The sequence below is a fragment of the Oncorhynchus kisutch genome, linkage group LG20 (genome assembly GCF_002021735.2).
Source record: "Oncorhynchus kisutch isolate 150728-3 linkage group LG20, Okis_V2, whole genome shotgun sequence".
Classification (NCBI taxonomy): domain Eukaryota; kingdom Metazoa; phylum Chordata; class Actinopteri; order Salmoniformes; family Salmonidae; genus Oncorhynchus; species Oncorhynchus kisutch.
In genome coordinates, this window is record NC_034193.2 from 29,415,867 (window position 1) to 29,441,466 (window position 25,600).

Below are 25,600 nucleotides of genomic sequence, written 5' to 3' on the forward strand. Positions count from 1 at the left end.
ATTTTATTTGTCACATGCGCCGAATACAACAGTTATTCACCTTACAGTGAAATGCTTACTTACAAGCCCTTGACCAACAATGCGGTTTTAAGAAAATACAATTATATATATTTTTTTAATAAGAATAACAAATAATTCAAGAGCAACAGTAAATAACAATAGTGAGACTATATATACAGGGGGTACCGGCACAGAGTCAATGTCAGGATGCTCTCGATGGTGCAGCTGTAAAATCTTTTGAGGATCTGAGGAACCGTAACAAATCTTCAGTCTCCTGAGGGGGGATAGGTTTTGTCGTGCCCTCTTCACGACTGTCTTGGTGTGCTTGGACCATGTTAGTTTGTTGGTGATGTGGATGCCAAGGAGCCAAGGCTCTCAACCTGTTCCACTACAGCCCCATCAATGAGAATGGGGGTGTGCTCGGTCCTCCTTTTCCTGTAGTCCACAATCATCTCATTTGTCTTGATCACGTTGAGGGACAGGTTGTTATTCTGGCACCACACGGTCAGGACTCTGAACTCATCGTTGTCGGTGATCAGGCCTACCACCGTTGTCATCAGCAAACTTAATGATGGTGTTGGAGTTGTCCGTGCAGTCATGAGTGAACAGGGAGTACGGGAGAGGACTGAGCACGCAGCCCTGAGGGACCCCCGTGTTGAGGATCAGCGTGGCGGATGTGTTGTTACCTACCCTTACCACCTGGGGGCGGCCCGTCAGGAAGTCCAGGGTCCAGTTGCAGAGGGAGGTGTTTAGTCCCAGGGTCTTTAGCTTAGTGATGCGTTTTGAGGGCACTATGGTGTTGAACGCTGAGCTGTAGTCAATGAATAGCATTCTCACATAGGTGTTCCTTTTGTCCAGGTGGGAAAGGGCAGTGTGGAGTGCAATACAGATGGCATCATCTGTGGATCTGTTGGTGCAGTATGCAAATTGGGGCATGGTGTTAATGTGTGCCATGACCAGTCTTTCTGGCTACAGACGTGAGTGCTACGGGTTGGTAGTCATTTAGGTAGGTTACCTTAGTGTTCTTGGGCACAGGGACTATGGTGGTCTGCTTGAAACATGTTGGTATTACAGCCTTAATCAGGGACATGTTGAAAATGTCAGTGAAGACACTTGCCAGTTGGTCAGCGCATGCTCGGAGTACGTGTCCTGGTAATCCGTCTGGCCCTGCGGCCTTGTGAATGTTGACCTGTTTAAAGGTCTTACTCACATCGGCTGCGAAGAGTGTGATTACACAGTTGTCTGGAACAGCTGCTGCTCTCATGTAAGTTTCAGTGTTACTTTACTCGAAGCGAGCACAGAAGTTATTTAGCTTGTCTGGTTGGCTCGTGTCACTGGGCAGCTCTCGGCTGTGCTTCACTTTGTAGTCGTAATAGTTTGCAAGACCTGCTACATCCAACGGGTGTCGGAGCACGATTTGATCTTATTCCTGTATTGACGCTTTACCTGTTTGATCATTTGTCGGAGGGCATAGCAGGATTTCTTATAAGCTTCCAGGTTAGTCACGCTCCTTGAAAGCGGCAGCGCTACCCTTTAGCTGTAATCCATGGCTTCTGGTTGGGGTATGTACGTACGGTCACTGTGGGGATGACGTCCTCTATGCACTTATTGATAAAGCCAGTGACTGATGTGGTGTACTCCAATGCCATCGGAAGAAAGACGATACATATTCCAGTCTGTGCTAGCAATACAGTCCTGTAGTTTAGCATCTGCTTCATCTAACCACTTTTTTTTTAGACTAGTCACTGGTGCTTCCTGCTTTCATTTTTGCTTGTAAGCAGGAATCAGGAGGATAGAATCATGGTCAGATTTGCCAAATGGAGGGCGAGGGAGAGATTTGTACACGTCTGTGTGAGGAGTAAAGGTGGTCTAGAATTTTTTTTCCCTCTGGTTGCACAGTTAACATGCTGATAGAAATTAGGTCAAACTGATTAAAGTTTCCCTGCATTAAAGTCCCCGGCCACTACGAGCGCCTTCTCTGGATGAGCGTTTTCCGGTTTGCTTATGGCGGAATACAGCTCGAGTGTGGTTTTAGTGCTAGCATCGGTCTGTGGTGGTATGTAGACAGCTACGAAAATACAGCATAAAGCTCTAGGTAGATAATGTGGTCTACAGCTCATCATGAGATACTCTGCCTCAGGTGAGCAAAACCTTGAGACTTCCTTAGATATCGTGCACCAGCCGTTTACATAAATGCATAGGCCCCTGCCCCATGTCTTACCAGAGGCTGCTGATAGTGTATAATCCGCCAGCTGTGTGTTCTTAATGTCGTCGTTCAGCGAAACATAAGATGTGTTTTTAATGTCCCGTTGGTAGGATATACGTGCTTTCAGGTTGTCCCATTTATTTTCCAGCAATTGAACGTTAACTAGCAGAACGGTATGCAAGGGCAGATTAGCCACTCGTCACCTGATCTTCACAAGGCATCCCGATCTCTTTCCGCGAAACCTACGTTTCCTTTTCCAGTGAATCATGGGGATCTGGGCCAGGTCGGGCGTCTGTAGTATATACAACTCATTGAACTCCTCGTCCAACTTGAGGTGAGTAATCCCAGTTCTGATGTCCAGAAGCAGCAACAGTATGTACAAAACAAGTTACGAACAACGCTTAAAGACAAACAAAATAGCATGGTTGGTTAAGAGCCGATAAGATGGCAGCCCTACCCTCCGGCGCCAACTCTGTAGCATAGTTAACTCTAATGAAATTATCATTTTAACGAGGCATACCTCATGAAGCTCATTGAAAGAATACCAAGCGTGTGCAAAGGGTGGCTACTTTGAAGAATCTCAAACAAAACGAAATATATTTTATATTTAACACTTTTTTTGGGTTACTACATGATATCATAGTTTGTCTTCACTATTATTCTACAATGTAGAAAATAGTAATAAAGAAAAACCATGGAATGAGTAGGTGTGTCCAAACTTTTGACTGGTACTGTATGTGGGCCTATAGCTTCAAAGGAGTGTTCCTTGATGAAAGCTAACAAAGCTCTATCTACCAAACGTTGGGCTGCCCTGTGCTTAAATAGTCATGATAATACATTATTTGTAAAATGATTGATGTTTTTGAGTTTGACACTTGCCTTGTCTTTGTAAATTAGCTGGGCGCTGCTACCCGTCTACCTGGCATGACGCCTGCTGGGATCATCCACCTTCTCAACTATGTTCTCAGGACCGGGCAGAGGAACAGACACACAGAGCACAGAAACCGATCGAGCCAAAAAGAGGGGGAAAAGGGACAGCTGTGTGCAAGCAACATACCGATATCTCAGTGAAATAATGACTAAGAAAAAAAAAAATGTACAAAAATTAACTATGGTAGTTTAGGAAATCACTGTTTAATTTAAAATGACCTGAGATTTCAAACCAAGCAATTGTGCCCAATTTCACTAATTTCATCTATTCAGCCTCAAACAGTAACAAAAAAATCCAACATGCAAGCTAAATTGATTATCGAGTGAACATTTCTAGTTCTGTAACAAACATTTTAGTGAAACCAGCACAACAGTAGTAGTGCAACCAACATTATATCCCACGTGACCTTTTTGAGGTCACTACTGTTGGTGGTGACAGTCTGTCCATCCAGCTCGCCTGTCCCTCTGGAGAAGAAGTCAAATGGAAATTTCCACTTGGGCTGTGGCGTTCCCCTGGGGGGTTCTGGGTAGACTGTAGTGTCAACAAACATCACTTCTGTGGTCACAGCGAAAGGCGAGACGAGGGGACACTGAAGAGGAGAAAGACCGTGTGCAGGTGGAAGAAGGTGGTTGAGAGGGAAACAATGGCATTCCAGGTCATTTATTTTGCAGTGACATGTCTCAGAAGACTGCAGCTATATCATATTAATGTGGTTCCAGAGAAGTTCAACACTTCTGGCTGTAAAATCTGCTCAGCACAGCTACAGAAATGTTCATACATAATAAGCCCTTGAGGTTTATGCACATGTTATAGGGATAGTTTACAGAAATGACACGTTTCATTGGTGAACTATCCCTTTAAAATAGCAAAGGAGGTCAGAGGACACCCACCAGTTTAAACTAAATTGAGCAGGGGTATTCAAGTCTTACTCTGAGAGGACCAGACTACTGCTGCTTTTCTGTTTCTACCTGATAATTAAATTGCACCCACCTGGCGTCCCCAGGTCAAAATAAGTCCCTGGGGACTTATGGGGAGGGAAAAAAGCAGTGGAACTGGATTTGAGGTCCAGATTTGAATTTGAGGGGATTAGAAGATATGGAGAGAGCTCAAACTGTTCACCCACTGCAAGAGGAGACATGCTTGACCCTTACCTTGACCTTCTGACAGTGGAAGAGGTATTTGGCCCCTAGAATGTAGTTCTGGGGAAAGGCCAGGAGACCTGTCTGAGCCCACAGCACCTGGACTGACAGGGAGTGGGGGAGGAGACACCCGGACTCACACGACTCCTCCGGAGACTGAGGGAAGAGAGAAGACATTTATATGTGTAGAAAATCCCCCTGTTGAGGGACAATCATCGGTTGCACACGGCCTTGCGCTCCCTCTCGTGGTTTCACAGACTTAATTAATCTGCTGCATTTCACCTGATGCAAGCCTGCATCTGTCAGCAGCTCCATTTAGAGATGGTCCTTGCTATCCGGGATCATTGGGACATCCCTACTCCATTGACAAGGGGTTAAGGGTTAAGGTTAGGGACAATTCAAGGATCCCAGAGAGCAGTAACCATTTAGGGATGGTTTGAAATTTACAGAATGGAGACCTGGAGGAGGGTCATTATTTTGTATTTTTTTTACTTCAAAAGGGGGAGGGTTTCGTTGTTTGTTTTTTTGTAAAAAAAAAGAATAAATCTAGTCCAGGGGAGGGTCATGTAATTTTTTGTAATTTACATTTCAAAATAAGTTGTTTATTAGGCTATATATCGATGTGTGCTCAATGTCGCCCCTCATCTCTGATTTTCCATCAATCAAAATGATCCATAGGCCATGCTCGGAGAAGCACAGCACAGCACAAAGTTACACTCCATTTAGACTTGAGTACCTTGAGCATCAGCAATTGTGGGTTCGATTACAGGCTCAAAATGGCCAGAAACAAAGACCATTCTTCTGAAACTTGTCTGTCTATTCTTGTTCTGAGAAATGAAGGCTATTCCATGTGAGAAATTGCCAGGAAACTGAAGACCTTGTACAACGCTGTATACTACTCCTTTCACAGTACAGCGCAAACTGGCCCTAACCAGAATAGAAAGAGTGGGGGGCCCCGGTGCATGACTGAGCAAGAGGACAAGTACATTCGAGAGTGTCTAGTTTGAGAAACAGACGAAACAAGGCCTCAACTGGCAGCTTTTTTAAATAGTTCCCGCAAAACAACAGTGAAGAGGCGACTCCGGGATGCTGGCTTCTAGGCAGAGTTCCTCTGTCCAGTGTGTTATTTTGCCCATCTTAATCTTTATTGGCCAGTCTGAGATATGGATTTTTTTTTGCAAGTCTGCCTACAAGTCCAGCGTCCCGGAGTCGTCTCTTCACTGTTGACGTCGAGACTGGTGTTTTGCGGGTACTATTTAATGAAGCTGCCAGTTGAGGACTTGAGGCGGCTGTTTCTCAAACTAGACAATGTACTTGTCCACTTGCTCAGTTGTGCACCGGGGCCTCCCACTCCTATTCGGATGCTCTTTAAATCAGAACAACCGTTTTCAGCTGTGCTAACATAATTGCAAAAGGGTTTTAAAATGATAAACTTGGATTAGCTAACAACGTGCAATTGGAACACAGGAGTGATGGTTGCTGATAATGGGCCTCTCCATTAAAAAATGAAGACGTTTCCAGCTACAATAGTCATTTACAACATTAACAATGACTACACTGTATTTTCTGATCAATTTGATGTCATTTTAAATGGACAAAAACAATTTTTTCAAAAACAAGGACATTTCTAAGTGACAAACTTTTGAACAGTAGTGTACATTTTATGGACACAGTATATTTTACATGTTATTTTTTGTCCCACATTTCAGCTCCCCTATCTCTGAACACTATCTAGTTTTGATTTCTATTTGCCATAATTTAACTCTGCCGTGATGTTTCACAAAAGTTATGAATCGTTTTATTTTCATAGTTTCTACAGATTGTAAATTAAACATTTCTGCTAAGAGTATTATATTATCAACTGACTGACTGACTGACTTTTCAGATCACTCAGCAGTGCTATTTGCAGATTTAACTCCAGGTAAATGTTGCAATTCTTCAACCATTCCTGAACCTGTGACCAAAAACAAGCTACATATGGACAGTACCAAATGATTGTCTCTTTGCAGCAAAATCTGCAGAGCTGGGATGGTTATTCCCTATATACAGGGCCTTCGGAAAGTATTCAGACCCCCTGACTTCCACATTTTGTTAGGTTACAGCCTTATTCTAAAATTGCTTACATTATTCCCCCCCCCCCCTAAATCTACACACAATACCCCCAAAAGACAAAGCAAAAACAGTAAAAATAAATAAAAAAAATCACATTTACATAAGTATTCAGTACTTTGTTGAAGCACCTTTGGCAGTGATTAGAGCCTCAAGTCTTCTTGGGTATGACACCACAAGCTTGGCACACCTGTATTTGGGGAGTTTCTCCCATTCTTCCCTTCTTTGGATGGGGAGTGTCGCTGCACAGCTATTTTCAGGTCTCTCCAGAGATGTTCGATCGGGTTCAAGTCCGGACTCTGGCTTGACCACTCAAGGACATTCAGAGACCACTCCTGTAGTTGTCTTGGCAGTGTGCTTAGGGTCATTGTCCTGTTGGAAGGTGAATCTTTGCCCCATTCTGAGGTCCTGAGCACTCTGGAGCAGGTTTTCATCAAGGATCTCTCTGTGCTTTGATCCTGCCTAGTCTCCCAGTCCCTGCTGCTGAAAAACATCCTCACAGCATGATACTGCCACTACCGTAGGAATGGTGCCATGTTTCCTCCAGACATGACGCTTGGCATTCAGGCCAAAGAGTTCAATGTTGGTTTCATAAGACCAGAGAATTTTGTTTCTCATGGTCTGAGAGTCTTTAGGTGCCTTTTACTGAGGAGTGGCTTCCATCTGGCCACTCTACCATAAAGGCCTGATTGGTGGAGTGCTGCAGAGATGGGAGAACATACCAGAAGGACAACCATCTCAGAGTGCCCATCAGTTTCTTGGTCACCTCCCTGACCAAGGCCCTTCTCCCCCAATTGCTCAGTTTGGCTGGGTGGCCAGCTCTTCTAGGAAGTCTTGGTGGTTCTGCTTCCATGTAAGAATGCTGGAGGCCACTCTGTTCTTGGGGACTTCCAATGTTGCAGAAAGGTTTTGGTACCCTTCCCTAAATCTGTACAAAATCCTTTCTCGGAGCTCTACGGACAATTCCTTCGACCTCATGGCTTGGTTTTTGCTCTGACATGCACTGTCAACTGTGGGACCTTATATAGACAGGTGTTTCTTAATCATGTCCAATCAATTGAATTTACCACAGGTGGACGATGATCAATTGAAACAGGTTGCACCTGATCTCAATTTGAGTCTCATACCAAAGGTTCTGAATACTCATGTAAATAAAGGCATTTAATTATTATTTTTTGCAAAAATAGATTGATGATTTAAAAAATATATAATACAATTTAGAATAAGGCCGTAACGTAATAATGTGGAATAGGTGAAGGGGTCTGAATACTTTCCGAATGCACTGTACATCTGTAGTCATACTCATCTCGTATTCCACAGAATATTAAACTCAATTACATGAAGTACATTTTTCTAACACTGACATTGAGGAATATCAACACACCGACAAACTGTTGATTTTGGAAGTAACTGTGCCTTTAAAGAAGAGCATCGTTGCCTACTCAACTCACGCTGTGCCGTTGCCATGTGCTAAATGTAATATTTAAATGAGTAAATTAAGAGTCTGCATGAGGTAAAGCATTAAAGGGATAGTTTACTATCCTTTTAACAGACTCACCTGTGGCGTCACAGAGCATGCCTGTGTGATGACTCTTGCCCAGTCTGGTTGTGACCCCACAGTCATGGCAACCAGGTTGGGTGTGGCAACCCCCCGGAGGACCCTATAGAGCTGGGAGCGCAGCTTAGAGCAGTTACTCGAGGGAGAACTAAGAATTGACAAAAGAATGAGAGACACACAGAAAAGAATGAACTAAATGCGGCAAAGAGGTTCAGGAACTTTCTTTAAAGAGATATTTCGCTTAAAAATGAACTTTCTGTACCTTGAAAGAAGCTCATACTTGAGTAGTGTGACTATGCAACTATGAGCTTTCGAAAAGCAAGACGATTAACAAATACGTGTGTTTCAAGTTGCCACAACAACAGATGCGATTGTAACTGATGTACAGTCAGTCGGGTCCAAAATTACCGGTACCCTTGATAAAGAAAAACAAAAAAAGACACCAATAATTTTGGACCGGACTGCATAGAAAACTACAAATGGAAAAGCCAGGTGGACAGGGCACTGTCACTAAGGGATGAGCATGATGGATGGATAGTGTAGTCTCACCTGAAGGTACAGCCTGTGATGGTGTTGTGAGTGAAAAGGATGGGCATGCGGCTGCTGGGGTTAATAGAGCACTCTCCCCCCAGTGACACACCCTGAAGAGTTAGCTGACCCTGAGTCAAAGAACAGGAAATCTCAGTATATTGGCACGACGCCTCACCCAGTTTAAACCAGTGCAGTGTAGTATAAGAATGGAAAAGTAAATATAGCTACAAGCAGCAATGAAACGTGGTGCTGGCTATGAGCAGGCTTAAAGAGTTGCATGGAAGCATTATACGTCCTCCCTTCTAAAAAATCAAAACAAGTTCTATGCAAGTTGAGGTAAAGTTAGGATTCTAGCCTATTGAGAAAAATATTTTGGGAAAATAGAAAGTTCTTTTACTGGGATGATTTCCGCATTTTGATAGTTACAGATCTTTGAAACTTGAGTGTTGCCAAGCAAAACTGTGAATGTCAACAAAGGACGAATGCAACAAGTAACAAGAGTGTGTGGAATTGTCCTTTAACTCCTAACGTACTTGAGACCGACATGATTGAGTTGTCAATCGGATGTACGGTTCATGATGATTTTCGAAGATGTTTGTTCCTTAAATTGAGAAACTCATACTGAGTGTTGTGGTTGCATGGGTGGACCTGACCCTTAGACGTCTTTATCACTGGCATGCTCACAGTTTGAGATTCACAACTGAATTGCATGCCGTTTACATGTTTGACATCAACACCTGCTTCAGCATACACCTTCCTACTACTGACCACAAAACCCTCAAATCAGTTTCAAGTTTAGTTATTAGGGTTTCATTCAGAACACAATATTTATTTTTTAGAAAGGTTCAATTTTGTCCATTTGACGTTTATATCATAGATTTTTTTAGCGACTGCCATGGTGAAAATACTGTGTATTTGGAGTTCCGAGTCAGATTTACAGCTCATGAGAAGATTAAGATTTTATTTAAAATCCTGGATTGTAAAAAATCCAACATGGCAGACCTCATGATTAAAATGTGTTCCTTATGATGAGAAACACTGATATACCAAGCTTCGTGTTTATACGTCAAACAGGGAACTGGGCCTGAGCCTTAGAATGCTTATTACAGCACCACCTATAGACCATATTGCCAAAGTATAATTGTTTTTACCAATCGTGCATTGCGATATTGAACAAGTGTGAAAGAATAATCAGAAGGGGGAAAAAATCCATCAAATGTTTTCTTGCAGCTTTGCTGCCAGCACCCCTAATAAGAACATTCAGTACATAGTGTCACGGTTGTGATTCTTTAAAGCAACTGTAGTGTAGGCCCATTGATTTCACTGATCTTCTGTGTCTTCTCTGAATAGTTTTTTTATTAAAACAAAGTCGCATACATGTCTCTGTATATCAACAAGTAGTATGCCAAAAAATGAAAAACATTGGTTCTGCATGTCATGATGTGTGCTATTCCCAAAGGATACAGGTTGGACTGCGTCGCCAAACTGACCAATCACAGGAGTCCCCATTGTTAGTCCCACCACAGGGGTTGGTTCAGGAGTAGGAGGGGGTGTGGATAACTGAGAAATAGATGACTTTCAATTAAATTTGAATATTGAACCATAGCATTGATTACAGTGCATTTGGAAGGTATTCAGACCCCTTCCCCACATTGAGGAAAACAATTTACACACAATAGCCCATAATGACAAAGAGAAAACAGGTTTCTAGAAATGTTTGCAAATGTCTTAAAAACAAATACCTTATTTAAGTATTCAGACCCTTTGCTATGAGACTAGAGTAGGGCCTTGGTCAGGGACCAACCCAATGGAACTCTGGAGCTCTGTCAGAGTAACCTCTGGAGATGGGACAACTACCTCTGCAGCACTCCACCAGATCAGGCCTTCATGGCAGAGTAGCCAGATGGAAGCCACTCGTCATTAAAAAGGCACCTAAAGGACTCGGACCATGCAAAACAAGATTCTCTGGTCTGTTGAAACCAAGCTTGAACTCTTTGGCGTGAATGCCAAGCTTCACATCTGGAGGAAATCTGGCACCATCCCTACAGTGAAGCACGGTGGTGGCAGTATCATGCAGGTGGGATGTTTTTCAACGGCAGGGACTGGGAGACTAGTCAGCATCAAGGGAAAGATGAACGGAGCAAAGTAGAGATCCTTGATGAAAATCTGATCCAGAGTGCTCAGGAGCTCAGACTGGGCGAAGGTTCACCTTCCAACAGGACAACGCCCCTAAGCACACAGCAACGACAACACAGGAGTGGCTTCAGGACAAGTCTCTGAATGTCCTTGAGTGGCCCAACCAGAGCCCAGACTTGAACCGGATCAAACATCTCTGGAGAGACCAGAAAATAGCTGTGCAGCGACTCTCCCCATCCAACCTGACAGAGATTAAAAGGATCTGCAGAGAAAAATGTGAGAAACTCCCCAAATACAGGTGTGCCAAGCTTGTAGCATCATACCCAAGAAGACTTGAGGCTGTAATCACTGTCTCAGGTGCTTTAACAAAGTACTGAGTAAAAGGCTACAGCACCATTCAAAAGTTGACACCTACTCATTCCAGGGTTTTTCTTTGAAATAGCATATGGAATCATGTATTAACCAAATCAAAATATATTCTATATGAGATTCTTCAAAGTAGACACCCTTTGCCTTGATAACAGCTTTGCACACTCTTGGCATTCTCTCAACCTGCTTCATGAGGTAGTCACCTTTTGGAATTAATTTCATTAACAGGTGTGCCATATTGAAAGTTAATTTGTGGAATACTTTCCTTAATGCGTTTGAGCCAATCAGTTGTGTTGTGACAAGGTAGGGGTGGTATATATTTTTTTACCTTTATTTAACCAGGCAAGTCAGTTAAGAACAATTTCTTATTTTCAATAACGGCCTATGAACAGTGGGTTAACTGCCTGTTCAGGGGCAGAACGACAGATTTGTACCTTGTCAGCTCGGGGATTTGAACTTGCAACCTTTCAGTTACTAGTCCAACATTCTAACCACTAGGCTACCCTGCCGCCCCTAGAAGATGGTCTTTTACCAAATACGGCTAAGTCCATATTACGGCAATAACAGCTCAAATTAGCAAAGAGAAACGACAGTCCATTACTTAAGACATGAAGGTCAGTCGATCTGGAAAATGTCAAACTTTGAAAGTTTCTTCAAGTGCAATCTAAAAAAACCTTAAGCGCCATGATGAAACTGGCTCTCATAAGGACCGCCACAGGAAACTAAGACCCAGAGTTACTTTTGCTGCAGAGGACAAGTTCATTAGAGTTAACTGCACCTCAAATTGCAGACATCTCAACATCAACTGTTCGGAGGAGACTGAGTGAATCAGGCCTTCATGTTCGAATTGCTGCAAAGAAACCTCTACTAAAGAACACCAATACGAAGAAAAGATTTGCTTAGGTCAAGAAACACAAGCAATGGACATTAGACCGGTGGAAATCTGTCCTTTGGTTTGATGAGTCAAAATCTGAGATTTTTGGTTCCAACCACCGTGATGGTGATTTGCTGGTGCCATCCCATCTGGTTCGCGCTTAGTGGGACTATAATTTGTTTTTGAACAAGACAATGATCCAAAACACACCCAGGTTGTGTAAGGGCTATTTGACCAAGAAGGAGAGTGATGGAGTGCTGCATCAGATGACATGGCCTCCACAATCACCCAACCTCACTCAACCTAATTGAGATGGTTTGGGATGAGTTGGACTGCAGAGTGAAGGAAAAGCAGCCAACAAGTGCTCAGCATGTGTGGGAACTCCTTAAAGACTGTTGGAAAAGCATTCCTGGTGAAGCTGGTTGAGAGAATGCCAAGAGTGTGGAAAGCTGTCAAAGGCAAAGGGTAGCTACTTTGAAGAATCTCAAATATATTTTCATTTGTTTAACACTTTTTTGGTAACTACATGATTCCATATCACTTTCATAGTTTTGCTGTCCTCACTGTTATTCTACAATGTAGAAAATAGTCCAAATAAAGAAAAACCCTTAAGTAGGTGTCCAAACTTTTGATTGGTACTGTATGTAATATTTCAGTTTTAATTTGTCATTATGGGGTTGTGCGTAGACTGAGTGGAAGAAAAAAAACATTTAAATCAAACTTTAGAATAAGGCTGTAACGTAACAAAATGTGGAAAAGGTCAAGGGGTCTGAATACTTTCCAAATGCACTGTACCAGGGTAGGTGTCAATTCCATTTCAAATTAGTCAATGCAGGAAGAGAACAGAAATTCCAAGATTGAATTGAAATGGAATTGACCCCAACTCTGAGACAGATATTTCCCGGATGCATAACTATAACCACCAGTCATGTTTTTTCATGGTCATCACCCACATTCACTGTTAAAGGGATACTTTGGCAATGATTTTGACAATCATGTCTTTGTCTGTGTCCAGTATGAAGGTAGAGGTAGTTTTGCGGGCCAATGCTAACTAGCATTAGCGCATGTCTATGGGTATCGGTTAGCGCAATAACTAGAAGCTAGCATATACCCATAGACTTCCCGTCCTTGCACCAGCTAGTTAGCAACTTCCTTCAAACTGCATGCAGAGACAAAAAAAATGGTATCCACAAGTGCATCTGCCTCTGGGAAAGTAGATAAAGGGCCTCATTGCCAAAATCCCAAAGTATCCCGTTAAGTTTGTCAAAGTCCCGACATCAGCTTATAGCTACTCTGCAAAAGGGCTATTTGACGCAAGAATGCATGCACATTGCTGGAACATGTTTGTAAACCAAAAATTGCTCTATACACCATCGATTGAAAGCCTACCTGAAAACGGACAGTGTGCTTCTGCAAAAGATTCGTATCCGAGTCAGTGTCTACCAAGACCATGTTTACTGTTGCCATAGCGATCTCCCCTATAATTGTGTACCATATAAGGTAGTCCACCTGCATGTAGAAAAGAATGAGAAGATGTGAGCTAGGAAGATTAAATGGATATTCAGTCATTTTGTCAATATTCTTGGACTATTATTTAACTTGATTGTTTAATCTCTAACCTTTGACACCACATTGAGACAGGAACCATTTTGTTCTCTCGGTTTAGGCCAACCATGGCCAACTACTGGAGTGACTGGGATCTAACAGAGGAAGAGAATGAGAGGTCAGTGTGTGCGGTCCAAATCTTTCCCCTTAGCCTCAAATAATACACTTCACTCCCTTCCCCAAAGTACAATGCCTAGTGAAAGAATTGCAGTCTTCAAATGTTGCTGCTTTACATTTTTTTCCTACTGATCTCACAACCTACTCCACATTCCAAATGAATAGATGTCTTGATTGCATATACTTGGTGGAAGCACCTTTGGCAGCCATTACAGCTGTTTTGTCAACATTTCTCAAGCTCAATAAATTTGGTTGGAAATCTTCGATGGACAGCAATATTCAAACCTTCTCAGATCTCCAAGCAAATTTAAGTCAGGGCTGAGCCTGGACCACTCAAAACCTCTTAAAGCTATTCTGGTGTGTCTTTGGCTTTAAAATGTGTGTAATTTAAAAATAAACTATCCCAGGGTTAGGTTTTCAGAAGATCGAGACGTGTTTCTCTAATCCTTTACCTGGGCTTTCCAGTCCGTCCTGGTGAAAAGTATAACCATAACATGATGCTGCTGCCACAATACTTAAAAATAGAGAGTGGTTCACTGTGGTGTGTTGTATTGAATTTGACCCAAACCTGTAATTTTTTATTTAGGCCAAGATTTTTTATTTCTTTGCTGTGTTGTATTACTTAACAGCCATATAGCAAACCCAATGGATGATTTGGAATGGATTTTTTTCTTTTTTTTCACAATTTTGTGATATCCAAGTGGTAGTTAGTCTTGTCCCATCGCGCCAACTCCCGTACGGACTCGGGAGACGCGAAGCTCGAGAGCCATGCGTTCTTCGAAACATGACCCTGCCATGCCGCACTGCTTCTTGACGCACCGTTTGCTTAACCCGGAAGCCAGCCGAACCAATGTGTCGGAGGAAACACCGTACAACTTACGATCGGCCAAACCCTTCCCTAACCTGTGCGCTGGGACAATTGTGTGTCGCTTCATGGGTCTCCCAGTCGCGGCCGGCTGCGACACAGCCCGGGATCAAACCCGGATTTGCAGTGACGCCTGAAGCACTCAGGAGGCCCATGGAACAGATTTTCTTTTAACACAGGCTTCCTTATTTTAACGTTTTCATACTGGCCAGTAATTTGGAGTTACTGCAATGTTGTTGGTCCTCTGTAATTTCAAGTTACTGTGGTGGCAGCATCATGTTATGGGTATGCTTGTCACTGGCAGGGACCTGGCAGTTTGTCAGGATCAAAAGGAATATAAAAAGTTAAGAGAAACTCGCCATAGTCTTCTGAAAACCTAACCCTGGGATAAAGTTATTTTTCAGTGGGACAATTACACTAATTGTAATGCCAAAGACACGCCCGAATGGCTTTCTGACAGGTGTTGAGTGTTCCTGAATGGTCCAGTTTTAGTCTTGACTTAAATCTGATTGAAAAACAGAGAAAAGGTTTGAATATTGTGGTCCATCAATGATTCCCAAACAATTTTACTGAGCTAGAGCAATTTTGACAAAAACAATGGATATAATGTATGTTGCCTTAACAGTTGTGCAACGTTGGTAGAGTCTTATTAAAAATGATTCACAGCTGCAATGGCTGTCAAAGATGCTTCCACCAATAATTAACTAGGGTGTGAAAACACATGAAATCAAGACATTACATTTTATTCCTACCGATCTACACAACCTACTCCAGATTTTCAAAGTGAATGAAAAATTATAGAAAATGCTTTTAATTAATCACTTTTTAGATTTAAATTTTAGGGCAGCAAAATGTGAAGACTGCAAGGTGTGTGTAGATTTTCACTAGCAACTGTGTACTCATTCACCTTTCTCCCCGAAGGATGTACTCGTTTGTATATTGATATATTGAAAGCATGGAATTTGAGTAAGAAGAAAAGGTGGAGCTGCTCTCCAGCTCCACACTCACACCAATCCAATGCTTTGAAATCTGAGGGGAAGTGAATGAGTGCACTTCGGAAAGAGAATGGGGCCGCAGAAAGTGAGTGCCATCCAACCCTGAGACAAATCACATGTTTTTGCCCTCTAATGTGTGGTCAATCTTACCAGATTATCTGGTAAAATCTGAATACTCTCACGGACTGGAATCTGTAATGACAATTAGTTGTGGCAGAATGTGTTAACATTACTGGAATTTTCACAGTGAAAGATAAGGCAATATCAATATGGCCAATTGCAACCAAGAAGCTGAACTTCTTACATAGTACTGTGTTATTGCTGGCTTTCTTAAAATGATATTAACACCTGCGTACTAAAATAAGATTGATTGCAAAGCAAAACCCACAAGAATAAACCAGTGATATAGCTGATCTCACGTTGATACCAGACAGCTGCAGCTTTTGGCATCTAGGTTCCCTATTCCCGCCCCCAATTAAATAACGACATAACAGGAGCATCGGAAACCGAAAGGCTGATGAATGTAAAATACTTATTTAGGTACAAGATTATAAAAAAGTAGTAGGCCTATATTTCACTCAAACATTTAATCGTAAAATAGAAAATTATTATAGCTTAATGTGCCATTTGAAATAACTACATTTTAATTTGATAAAGATGACTCAATTATGATTGGCTTGATTTAGTTACACATTTTAAAATAAGGACAGTGCAGGGATATCCCCCCATTTTTACATTTTGTCTGAGAAATTAAGCTAATTGATTGCACCCAAATTGGTAATTTTAATTTATAAGATTCAGATATTAAAATTTCTTAGGGCTGCAATCCTGTTAACGGGATCGATATGACAACAGCCAATGAAAGTGCAGGGCGCCAAATTCAAAACAGAAATCTCATAATTAAAATTCCTCAAACATACATGTATCTTATACTGTTTTAAAGGTAATCTTGTTGTTTATCCCACCATAGTGTCTGATTTCAAATAGGCTTTACAGCGAAAGTACCACAAACGATTATGTTAGGTCACCACAAATTCAGCCATTTTTCCAGCCAAAGAGAGGAGTCACAAAAAGCATAAAGAGAAAATGAATCACTAACCTTTGATGATCATCAGATGGGACTTCATGTTACACAATACATGTATGTTTTGTTTGATAAAGTTCATATTTATATATAAAAATCTCAGTATACATTCACTAGTTCCAAAAACATCCAGTGATATTGCAGAGAGCCAAATCATTTTACAGAAATACTCATTATAAATGTTGATAAATACAATTGTTAGACATGGAAATATTGATATACCTCTCCTTAACTTAATATGGCTGCAGGGGCAGTATTGAGTAGCTTGGATGAAAAGGTGCCCATTGTAAACGGCCAGCTCCTCAGTCTCAGTTGCTAATATATGCATATAATTATTAGTATTGGATAGAAAACACTAAAGTTTCCAAAACTGTCAAAATATTGTCTGAGTATAACAGAACTGATATTGTAGGCGAAACCCTGAGGAAAATCAAAATAGGAAGTGGCCTCTATTTAGAAAACTCCATGTTCCATAGCCTCCCTTTGCTGGATTTAAAGGGATATGAACCATATTTATTTTCCTATCGCTTCCTCAAGGTGTCAGTCTTCAGACATAGTTTCAGGCTTTTATTTTGAAAAATGAGCCAGAACGATAACATCGCGTCAAGTAGTCACTTGAGTTTTGCTCGCGCAACAGAGTTTGGATAGGTATTGCTTTTCCCTCTCCTACTGTGAAAGACATTTGCAGTTGATATATTATCGATTATATATTTTAAAAACCTGAGGATTGATTATAAAAAACGTTTGACATGTTTCTGTGGACATTATGGAAACTATTTGGAATTTGTCTGCGTTGTCGTGACCGCTCTTTCCTGTGGATTTCTGAACACAACGCGATATATATAAAAATAATCTTTATGGAACAAAAGGAACATTTGTTGTGTAACTGGGAGTCTCGTGAGTGAAAACATCCGAAGATCAAAGGTAAACGATTAATTTGATTGCTTTTCTGATTTTCGTGACCAAGCTTCCTGATGCTAAGTGTACTTAATGTTTTGTTGTGCGATCAATAAACTTACACAAACACTTGGATTGCTTTCGCTGTCAAACAATTTCAAAATCTGACACGACAGGTGGATTAACAAAAGGCTAAGCTGTGTTTTCCTATATTGCACTTGTGATTTCATGAATATAAATATTTGTAGTAATATCGAATGTAGCACTATGCTATTCAGCGGTTGTTGATGACACTTATCCCGATAGGGGGATTGCAGCCATAACAAGTTAAGAAACAAACTTTCAAATGAAAGGCAACTTCTTGGCAGGAAAAAAAACAATGAATACTTATGTAGGTGTCATAACCAGCCATAAAATTACACACTATTACATTTTTTATTTAACCTTTATTTAACCAGGTAGGCCAGTTGAGAACAAGTTCTCATTTACAACTACGACCTGGCCAAGATAAAGCAAAGCAGTGCAACACAAACAACAACAGAGTTACACATGGAATAAACAAACGTACAGTCAATAACACAATAGAAAAAATCTATATACAGTGTGTGCAAATGAGGTAAGATTAGGGAGGTAAGGCAATAAATAGGCCATAGTGGTGAAGTAATTACTATTTAGCAATTAAAACACTGGAGTGATAGATGTGCAGAAGATGAATGTGCAAGTAGAGATACTGGGGTGCCAAGGAGCAAAATTAAAAATAACAATATGGGGATGAGGTAGTTGGATGGGCTATTTACAGATGGGCTATGTACAGGTGCAATGATCTGTGAGCTGCTCTGACAGCTGATGCTTAAAGTTAGTGAGGGAGATATGAGTCTCCAGCCTCAGTGATTTTTGAATTTGTTCCAGTCATTGGCAGCAGAGAACTAAGGAAAGGCGGCCAAAGGAGGAATAGGCTTTGGGGGTGACCAATGAAATATACCTGCTGGAGTGCGTGCTACAGGTGGGTGCTGCTATGGTGACCAGTGAGCTGAGGTAAGGCGGGGCTTTACCTAGCAAAGACTGGCGACGAATATATGAAGCGAGGGCCAGCCAACGAGAGCATACAGGTCGCAGTGGTGGGTAGTATATGGGGCTTTGGTGACAGAACAGATGGCACTGTGATAGACTGCATTCAGTTTGCTGAGTAGAGTGTTGGAGGCTATTTTGTAAATGACATCACCGAAGTCGAGGATCGGTAGGATGGTCAGTTTTATGAGGGTATATTTGGCAGCATGAGTGAAGGATGCTTTGTTGCGAAATAGGAAGCCGATCCTAGACTTCATTTTGGATTGGAGATGCTTAATATGAGTCTGGAAGGACAGTTTACAGTCTAACCAGACAACTCTGTATTTGTATTTGTCCACATATTCTAAGTCAGAACCGTCCAGAGTAGTGATGCTGGACGGGCAGCGATCGGTTGAAGAGCATGCATTTAGTTTTACTTCCATTTAAGAGCAGTTGGATGCTAAGGAAGGAGAGTTGTATGGCATCGAAGCTCGTCTGGAGGTTAGTTAGCACAGTGTCCAAAGAAGGGCCAGAAGTATACAGAATGGTGTTGTCTGCGTAGAGGTGGATCAGAGAATCACCAGCAGCAAGAGCGACATCATTGATGTATACAGAGAAACGAGTCGGCCCGAGAATTTAACCCTGTGGCACCCACATGTCCGGTCCTCTGGCAGTCTAACAGGCCCTCCGATTTAACACACTGAACTCTGTCTGAGAAGTTGTTGGTGAACCAGGCGAGGCAGTCGAAATGGTCAGTAATCTGTTTGTTAACTTGGCTTTCGAAGACCTTAGAAAGGCAGGGTAAGATAGAAATATGTCTGTAACAGTTTGGGTCTAGAGTGTCTCCCCCTTTGAAGAGGGGGATGACCGCGGCAGCTTTCCAATCTTTGGAGATCTCAGACGATATGAAAGAAAGGGAGGATGAACAGACTAGTAATAGAGGTTGCAACAATTGCGGTGGATAATTTTAGAAAGAGAGGGTCCAGATTATCTAGCCCAGCTGATTTGTAGGGGTCCATATTTTGCAACTCTCAGAAAATCAGCTATCTGGATTTGGGTGAAGGAGAAAAGTGGGAGGCTCGGTAAAGTTGCTGTGGGGTGTGCAGGGCTGTTGATCGGGGTAGGGGTAGCCAGGTGGAAAGCATGGCCAGCCGTAGAAAAATGCTTATTGAAATTCTGAATTATCGTGGATTTATCAGTAGTGACAGTGTTTCCTAGCCTCAGTGCAGTGGGCAGCTGATAGGTGGTGCTCTTATTCTCCATGGACTTTAGTGTCCCAGAACCTTTTGGAGTTTGTGCTACAGGATGCAAATTTCTGTTTGAAAAAGCTGGCCTTCGCTTTCCTAACTGCCTGTGTATATTGGTTCCTAACTTCCCTGAAAATGATGGCCTAGGAACGGTGGGTTAACTGCCTTGTTCAGGGGCAGAACGACAGATTTTCACCTTGTCAGCTCGGGGGATTCATCCTTGCAACCTTAGTCTAGTCCAACGCTCTAACCACCTGCCTCTCATTGCACTCCACGAGGAGACTGCCTTTTACGCGAATGCAGTAAGCCAAGGTAAGTTGCTAGCTAGCATTAAACTTATCTTATAAAAAAACAATCAATCAATTATAATCACTAGTTAACTACACATGGTTGATGATATTACTAGTTTATCTAGCGTGTCCTGCGTTGCATATAATCGATGCAGTGCGTATCGTTGCTCCAATGTGTACCTAACCATGAACATCAATGCCTTTCTTAAAATCAATACACAGAAGTATATATTTTTAAACCTGCATATTTAGCTAAAATAAATCCAGGTTTAGCAGGCAATATTAACCAGGTGAAATTGTGTCACTTCTCTTGCGTTCATTGCACGCAGAGTCAGTGTATATTCAACAGTTTGGGCCGCCTAATTTGCCAGAATGTTACGTAATTATGACATAACATTGAAGGTTGTGCAATGTACAGGAATATTTAGACTTGTGGATGTCACCCGTTAGATAAAATAAGGAACGGTTCCGTATTTCACTGAAAGAATAAACGTCTTGTTTTTGAGTTTCCGGATTCGACCATATTAATGACCTACGGCTCGTATTTCTGTGTGTTATTATGTTATAACTAAGTCTATGATTTGATACAGCAGTCTGACTGAGCGGTGGTAGGCAGCAGCAGGATTGTAAGCATTCATTCAAACAGCACTTTCGTGTGTTTAGCCAGCAGCTCTTCGTTGTGCGTCAAGCATTGCGCTGTTTATGACTTCAAGCCTATCAACTCCCGAGATTAGGCTGGTGTAACCGATGTGAAATGGCTAGCTAGTTAGCGGGGTGTGCACTAATAGCGTTTCAAACGTCACTCGCTCTGAGACTTGGAGTGGTTGTTCCCCTTGCTCTGCAAGGGCCACGGCTTTTGTGGAGCGATGGGTACAGTTTCACTGTTTCGAGGGTGGCTGTTGTCGATGTGTTCCTGGTTCGAGCCCAGGTAGGGGCGAGGAGAGGGACGGAAGCTATACTGTTACACTGGCAATACTAAAGTGCCTATAAGAACATCCAATAGTCAAATGGTATAGAGAGAAATAGTCCTATAATAACTACAACCTAAATCTTCTTACCTGTGAATATTGAAGACATGTTAAAAGAAACCACCATTTCATGTTCTGAGCAAGGAACTTTCTTCTCCAACACTTTGTTTTTGCATTATTTATTTGAGGCTAAATTGATTTTATTGATATATTATATTAAGTTAAAATAAGTGTTCATTCAGCCAAACTTCTTCCTACTAATGATTTAAGACGTAAAAATGGTCAAAAGCCACAGACGCCCCCAAGCAATGAAGTGGTGACGCAAGTTACCATACTGAACCAGAAATTACCTATGAGTCTCACGCCGTAAGCTCGCAACTTTTAAAGGAGGAACCACTGTAGTATGAAGCTGCATCTTGGAGTATTGCTTCTCCATATTATGTAATTTATTCCCTGTGAATCCCTCCGTTCAAAGACATGTGTAATTGAAGTCGATTGCATTATTTACCACGCAATTAATTAGCTTCATTTCTTAGGGATCAAATTATATTTCAACAAAATAGTGTTTCAGGAATGCTAATTGTATCTGTTACTAACCACAGAAACTATTTCAGAACAATCTGAGATGATTGGTGTCGAAATAGTCTTGTTCTTTGAGGTGGAACGACCCTTGTATGGTATGATTGACAAATAGTTCCATCTACCCTTGGTCTGCTCAATAAGCAGGTTCAATAATACCCACCAGAGGGTGAAAATGTCTTCAAAGATTTTGAACTAAAAGTTTAACACTGACATCAGCTTTAGGGAGTGGTAAATCAAGTGGCCAATAATGGTTGCAATTGAAATCAGTTCTGTGGGTGATTGTATTGATCACTTAACGAGAGATTGTGTTAATACGGAAGCCAACGGTGGTTGCAATAGGCCCAAGATATTTATATTATAGAGATACTGTACGCATGCATCCAAAACTTTAGCACACACACTAACCTTGAGTAGGCTGATGTCATGGAAGTAGGACTGTGCATTGAGACTGGGGTCTGTGGCACAGGATAGGGGAGTCAGTGTGCGGGTGCAAGAGAGAGAAATAGACCTCAGGAACCCTACAAGGGGAGACCAGAAATAGAAATATAAAACAAACCAAAAACGTCGTAATACAAAAGGTATTACTTGAGTGCTGGTCAAAACAAACATGAGCAATTCTTATTGGACAGATCCTGGTAGACCATCCCTGTTTCAGTCAGTTTTCTTCCATTTGGTGCCAAATGAACAAGACCCCAGTCTCCCAAGATTATTAGCACCACCCAGCACTTCAGCCAACTGCAGCAGTGCGTAAGATTTATACTTTATTCAGAGTATAGGGACACGGTTCTGAAGGACAAAACTTTGGCCAACAGTCAGATAGAAATATGCTATTTAGAACAAAAATGTCTGACTGTTAAAGGAATCATGTCAACTCTATTCATGGCATGTCTATCTGCAAGGTTCAACAACATTTGGCTACTGAACAGGTGCCATCTTACTGGCAGGGTTACGGTCGACACAGGAAGACGTGGCGGCCCCTGGTGAAGGCTGTCGAAGGACCCCACGAATGGAGGAGCTGTTGAAATGGGACATGATTGTGTCATCAACCTGCGACAAAATAACAAGACCGATCAGAGAGAAAAATTACTAGGCCTGCCTGAATGATTAAATCGCTGGTTAAGATTATTATACAGACACCACATCTCAACATACCCTGTAGAAGTCTTTGGTGTGGGTACTATAAGTTGCAGATCCCTTCCAAGAGAAGTGGTAGGAGGAGTCCAATGGTGTATTAGCAAGAGCTGGAAGGATCTGGGAAACTGTAGTATTATCTGTAGACAAGGAATGGATGGATCACCATCAGGAAAATGATTTTTTGCGTGTGTGTGTGTGTGTGTGTTTACCCTCTTCTGGTCGAATGCAGACAAATTTGTTTGTGACAGTGATGCATGAAGGATCCACATTGACTCTGAATATCAACCAGCTCTCAATGCATTCACCATATCTGTAAAACAAACAATTCAATTGGTCAAATCAATGTTCCTTGATGTGCTTTAGCAATACATAACTAAATAAATCACTTTACAGTGCATTCGGAAAGTATTCAGACTCCTTTACTTTTTCAACATTTTGTTACGTTAGTCTTATTCTAAAATTTATTAAATTAAAACATTTCTCTACACACAATACCCCATAATGACAAAGTGAAAACAGGTTTAGATTTTTTTGTAAATGAATAATACATTTAAAAAAAACTGAAATACCTTAAGTATTCAGACCCTTAGCTATTGTAAGAATATTTAACGATAAATACACAACACAGAGGACTAAAGGTCAAGAGGGAATTAACCATCGATGGAAATAGTTGCTCTTCTGTAATAGGGAATTAATGATCAATAGAAATAGTTGTTTCTTTGTAATGGGGAACTGAAGATTAATGAGTCAGGGACACGGGAGGAATTTCAGTCGGACTCATAGCTACATGTGGCAAGTTCATTGGTCCGAATTGTCTATACATTGAGCCTCAAACAGAATACTTGGTATTTTGCCATTGCCCCAATTTTACTGCAATGAATTCTAATTGGTCAACCACAGGCTAGGCTTGGGTATAACTACATCCTGTCTCCTTTTTTTCAGTGGAGAAACCATTGAGGACAGTGAAGAATAAACATCTACTTTCCAGCATAACTGATTTGTTCTCTTTGAATAAATAGATTTTGCTCCCCCTGATTTGCTTTGATCTCTGTGTTATTGAAGAATGACATCAACAGCTAACACATGGTGCCGTGACCCAGATTAATTGGTCTTGACCAACAAGAAAAAAAACAAATCAACTGTTTGTTGATCCAGGGGAAAGATAAGTGGGTTGTGCGCAGCCCTCTTCGGGGGAGTCAGCTCTTAATCTCCTGACTGCTAAGATATTGCTGGGTGAGTCTAGACCTATATCTAAAAGAACCAAATCAGGTTAAAATAAGTGCATGCATTGAGTGATACATATATGTGATGTATAGGGGTTCAAATCCTCTGTTAAAGCCCTAGCAGCTAAAATAAGCCACAATTGATTAAGGGTGTGAAACCTTGTTCCATAGAAGTGAGTTTCTAGTTGAGTAGCAATTTAAGGTAATGTAAGCTTTGTACAAGCTTTTGAAGGCCCAGTAGAAACAATGTGGTCTATAAGATAGGAGGTTAGAGTCCTCAAGTGGTTGTAAAACTATAAATAGTTTTGAAGTTAATGTAATGCAATTTTTTTTAAATGAGAGAACCACTCTGGAAAAGGGCAGGACAGCTGTTCTGGATGTGAACATGGAAAGTATAAAATTCACTGGCTAGTGATAGTGAAGGGGTATGAATACTTTCCAAATGCACTGTACATCCCACCTTGACACCAATGTAGCGAACAGTGGCGGTGAATGCAGCGTCCCATGCGAGGATCGAACCTGGACAGTCATGACCCCAAGGCAAATGCACAGGCGTATAAACTTACATGACTTCATCTAAACATCCATTGAAGACAGAGCTCAAGTCAGGGATGTCGCAGTCCACAATGTCACAGCAGCAGCCAATATCACAGAAGTCTGGGGTCAAATCACATAAACACACTACAAGACAGCAAAGGTTAATCTCTAAACTATTGTAGTGCACTAATGTATTTTTTCAATTACAATAGACAATAGACCTACCTTTTGGAATCAGACTTGTTTTGGCAGTAGTTTCAACAGGAGGTGGGACAGTTTCAATGACTGGCTCGGTGGTGGCTTCAGATGATGGAGCCAGGTCATTGGTTACCGTGGAAACACCATCTTGAGTGACAGTTTCAGCAGAAGCAGTTGCAAAAGTATCCAATGCAACAGTTGAAACGGTATACATCGGGTCAGTGGTACTGAAAGGCTCATAGGTTTTTGGACTGTTCGTTGTTATTGAAGACTCTGTGTTGACTCCTCCATCTGTGGCCGCATGGGTCACACGTGCAGAAAGTACAATAACTAGCTGCACTGCGCGATACAAATGGTATGTGGACATTTTTGTCTAACAGGTGCGAACTCTACCGGCTAACGTTAGCTAGATAAAAACATAGCTAACGTTAGCTAGCAACGCGATTTGGCTTGAATAGGTTGCAAAGCTACTTCTGCATCACGTTTTCTAGCACCGCAAAACAATAGCTAGCATAAACTAGGAAACGAGACAAACTACTCACAGGTGACTTTATTTATGCACGAAAATCCAACACTATTGAAGACATGCTAGCAAAATGTAGCTATAAAAAGCCTCACGTTGCCAAGGAAGCTGAAACCGCTTAGCTTACATCCGTTTCTTCTTCTATGGTATTTTGGAGGTCCGCAAACAATCAGCTGCCTACTGTGTACGGCCAGTCGTGTATACCCGTAACGGACATTTTTGTGACCTTATTTGACCTTTTCTGCTGCTTTTGAGACATGGTTCGATCCCTCCTTGGAGCACTACTTGAGTAAATAAAACACTAAACAATACAGTAACTATTTGTCACTGTGTATTATTATTCTAATATGTATTCATTACAGAATTGTGTCAGTTATTAATGATAAACCTTTAAACTGCACTCTTCCACCCCTCCCCATCTCTCTATTTTTCAGC

The 25,600-nt window shown here is 41.5% G+C and overlaps 2 protein-coding genes across 3 annotated transcripts in view; one reads left to right on the forward strand and one right to left on the reverse strand.

The window, feature by feature from the left end:
• mto1 (mitochondrial tRNA translation optimization 1) overlaps positions 1 to 6,133 on the forward strand; it is a 23,128-nt gene extending 16,995 nt beyond the window's left edge. The window contains exon 13 of the mRNA XM_020453913.2: positions 3,104 to 6,133. Within this exon, the coding sequence (XP_020309502.1) occupies positions 3,104 to 3,277 (174 nt within the window). The 3' untranslated portion in view covers positions 3,278 to 6,133. The remainder of the gene's footprint in view (positions 1 to 3,103) is intronic.
• Positions 3,322 to 25,462, reverse strand: LOC109865606 (tectonic-3). Of its 2 annotated transcripts, XM_020453916.2 has the most exons (15): positions 25,261 to 25,462; positions 24,670 to 24,933; positions 24,474 to 24,588; positions 22,894 to 22,994; positions 22,703 to 22,821; positions 22,489 to 22,597; positions 21,956 to 22,068; positions 15,586 to 15,627; positions 13,473 to 13,553; positions 13,243 to 13,362; positions 9,939 to 10,034; positions 8,493 to 8,596; positions 7,944 to 8,091; positions 4,289 to 4,432; positions 3,322 to 3,726 (listed from the first exon to the last, which is right to left on the reverse strand). In XM_020453916.2, the coding sequence occupies exons 2-15, from the start codon at positions 24,854 to 24,856 to the stop codon at positions 3,490 to 3,492; spliced, it is 1,716 nt and encodes a 571-aa protein (XP_020309505.1). In that variant the 5' UTR covers positions 24,857 to 24,933; positions 25,261 to 25,462; the 3' UTR covers positions 3,322 to 3,489. The 2 variants fall into 2 exon arrangements, with proteins under 2 accessions (XP_020309505.1, XP_020309503.1); XM_020453914.2 differs by having other exon boundaries at positions 24,670 to 25,462.
• Positions 25,463 to 25,600: the final 138 nt, after the last annotated feature.